Source organism: Phytophthora infestans, genomic scaffold (genome assembly GCF_000142945.1).
Source record: "Phytophthora infestans T30-4 supercont1.35 genomic scaffold, whole genome shotgun sequence".
Lineage (NCBI taxonomy): Eukaryota > Oomycota > Peronosporomycetes > Peronosporales > Peronosporaceae > Phytophthora > Phytophthora infestans.
Genome location: NW_003303724.1, coordinates 247,188 through 250,293, shown reverse-complemented (window position 1 = coordinate 250,293; position 3,106 = coordinate 247,188). Strand labels below are relative to the sequence as shown.

Sequence of the window (3,106 nt, the reverse complement as noted above, 5' to 3'; positions counted from 1 at the left end):
ACACACGCGGTTAAATCTCCAGCAATTCTTGCCAACATTTAGAAACGAAGGTTTGCTTGTGGCAGCGTTGGCGTACCCTGTTTCGCATGAGCTTTGGGCGAGGCAAACGAGTTGTGCGGTGAATTTTTGCCATGCCAAATAGTGTGATGGCACTAAATGGCAGTAGGCGAAGAGCTTTGGCCAGATCAATCTCGAGACGCGTTGAGTCATTTTGCATTGCCTTGTGCTGCTGGCATTGAGCCTCGAAATAGCGGAAGGATCTGGGTTCTTGGACGACATCAAACAGTCTGTTGAGTCGGTCTGACATCGTGCCAAGGCAGTTTGACATCGACGACAGGAATCGGTGGCTAAAAGCCCTTCAAGACGGGAATACGGTGTACTGGAGCTTGACGTTGGGTCTGAACTTGGGGTGGAGGGTGTGGACGTTCCCTGGAAGATTTTGACATTATCGCGAGGCACCACTCGAAGGTGAGAGGACCCTCCTTCCATCACAACCTGCTTTATGGCGTCTGGCTTGAGAGAATTGTCATTTATCACGGCTTCCATAGCGAATGTAGGTAGAAAAACGTGGTGGTAAATAATCTCAATCGTCCTCTCCGATCCATCGTTGGTTGATCTTGAGCTCACCCCACCAACGACAATGCCGGTCAAGAAATAGAGCGTGTCGTTGATCTGTCGTCCGATTTGATCTTCCGAAGAAGTAAGGGGGACGGGCGACGTGGTTGCGACGAGGACTTCACCCACCGAGTATTTGATCTTAATAGTCGCAGTGGCAACACTGGATGAAATTCGAAGAATCTGGATGTATGACGTAGTCTCCAGTACGGTCATTCGAGTGTCTTGCACCGATGCCATCGGTCCAAAAGGACATCGTGTGGTCGAGAAGCAAGCAAGACTGGAGCTTGCGTGTAGTATGGCGAGTTGGTCCGTAGTAGATGAAGTAGTCTTGATGCATCGAGTGATCTCGGAGCGTACGGGTCTCTGGGCTGTGTTTCCCGTCAGCATCGCCTCGTACCGTGATGGTGGCAACTCGTGACGAAGACATTGGCCGAAACTACTGACTGCAACGTTGTAAGTGCACGTTCCGTTCGTGATTGCTTCAGTGGGACATCCAAGCAATTGCGAGCTACACGAAACACAGTCAGCAGCCAATACCCACGAGTGGCTGTCTTCTGTCTTGACTCGTGTCTGGAGTTTGTCGAGTAACGTGTTTAAAGCTGGTCGAGAGGATGAGGCCGGAAATGCTAGGACGCCTTTGGGTGGAGATTTCTCACTCGCTATGAATTGTCCAGTGGCTGTGTAGAACGAAAGCGTGTGGAGGAGCAGAGCGTCTGTGTAGGTTAGCGTTAACTGTAGCGTAGTAGCGTCCGTGTGGTCAGGTTCGACTAGAACGGACACTCTTGCAGCTTGGGAGAGGACGAACGAGCGAATGAAATTCCCAAGATACGAAGCTGACGCGCTGTAGGTAAAAGTCTCCACATTCGTCACACTCGAGCGGATGTCTCTTTTTACAATTTTTAGATCCACATTGTCAGTCCCGCTGGTCGTCGGTGTCACTAGAAATCTCTGTGTGCCGTTCGTTAGACGAAATATTGTAGGTGAGTCGTCGGTGCTGTTGCCGTGACCAAGAGGACATGCGGAGACAGCAAAGCAAGCCAGAGCATCTCGAATAGGAGACCACAGTGAGATCGGGAGATCAGCGACGCATGTCGCCAACGGTTCTAGGAGATCACTCTCATTAGCTTCGGTCGCTTCTGCACTGCCACTGATACTCTCTGCTTCACGAGCCTCCACTTCGCCACTTCCACGTCCACCTCCAACACCTCGGTCGAAGTTACCACTCTCTTCATTGGATAAATGTTTCAACTGCGTTATCAGACAAGGTAGTACCGTGGTTTGGCAAAGCTCACTATCGCGACAAGTATCCAGGTACCCATCGCAAGCATCGCACGAACTTCCAGTCGAGCTTGCGTACGTGTCCGGTAGACTTGTAGTAACCAAGGGGTACGCGTCAAGGGGTACCACATCTCGCTTCGCAGCGTTCTTTGCAATTGATAACGTCACTCTGACTGTGTTTCCGTCCACCCGACGAGTAGTATGCGTCACTCGTTGATTGCCGTACAGTCCGTACGCTTCAAATGAGCTCGTAATTGTGCGTGCATTATCTAATCGAACTCTTATTACTACGAGTAATTGGTCTCTCGCTGACAGTCTCTGGCTGCGTTGCCGAAGTCTCAATAACAAGTCAATAACAGGCCCCGTCGTCGTAGCATTGGACTGGAACCACCACGTCGTATCGTCACTACCTCCACGAATCAGCGGCAAGATATCGAATGGCTGGTGTGTGTCGAATGTAGCCGATACCACGGGGTGGTTGCTGTCATATTGATGCAGGAAGAAAGGGTCGGTTTCGAATGCAGAAGAAATCTTCAATTGGAGACACAGTCGAGCGTCATTGCAGACGATGGAATCGGCCGATGGTGCCACGAACTCGTAGGCGGTGGGAAATGCAGAGCCCAAATCCCCGAACTGCACGTGGCGACTGATGGAAGAAGTAGGCGGATGGATCATTCCTCCAATGTCTGGCATTACCACACGTGCATTGCTCTGCGTACTGGACAACACCAGTAGCAACACCAAGATCGCCAACATGGTGATCCCCGTGATCGCGAATCGTCGTCTCAAAATATAACTGAGCAATTGCAAAACTCGATTGTGACAGGATATCACATTTAGAGGCACTTTCAAAATAGCGCGATAACTCCACTTTATAGATGGCAAAGTTACGATGAAGGAGGCCTCTTCTGAGCGATGCAGCAAGATGAAGAAGAAGAGCACTGTCGCGCTTACATCGTGGTTATCGGGTAGGAATGAGATAGGACGGCCATCAAAATTCGATCTTTCGTCGGACCATCTCTCAGCTGCCGTTTTAATAGTTGAAACACGTAGTGACGCATATGGCCTTATCTTCATTTAAGCTTTAGCACCAGCCCCCTACGTGGGTGGACACGCTCAAATTCCCAAAATATGGAACATATTCACTTATGTAAGACCCCCCCCCCTTCCCCATACATATTGGTTTGGCTCAAAAAGGGGAAGCCCTTCC

The 3,106-nt window shown here is 50.3% G+C and overlaps 1 protein-coding gene across 1 annotated transcript; it reads right to left on the bottom strand.

The window, feature by feature from the left end:
• Positions 1-2,102: 2,102 nt before the first annotated feature.
• Positions 2,103-2,571, bottom strand: PITG_15186 (uncharacterized protein; the record flags this gene model as incomplete). The annotated part of the gene is made up of 2 exons (XM_002898609.1): positions 2,103-2,132; positions 2,188-2,571. The coding sequence occupies 2 exons, from the start codon at positions 2,569-2,571 to the stop codon at positions 2,103-2,105; spliced, it is 414 nt and encodes a 137-aa protein (XP_002898655.1).
• Between the last annotated feature and the right edge of the window lie 535 nt (positions 2,572-3,106).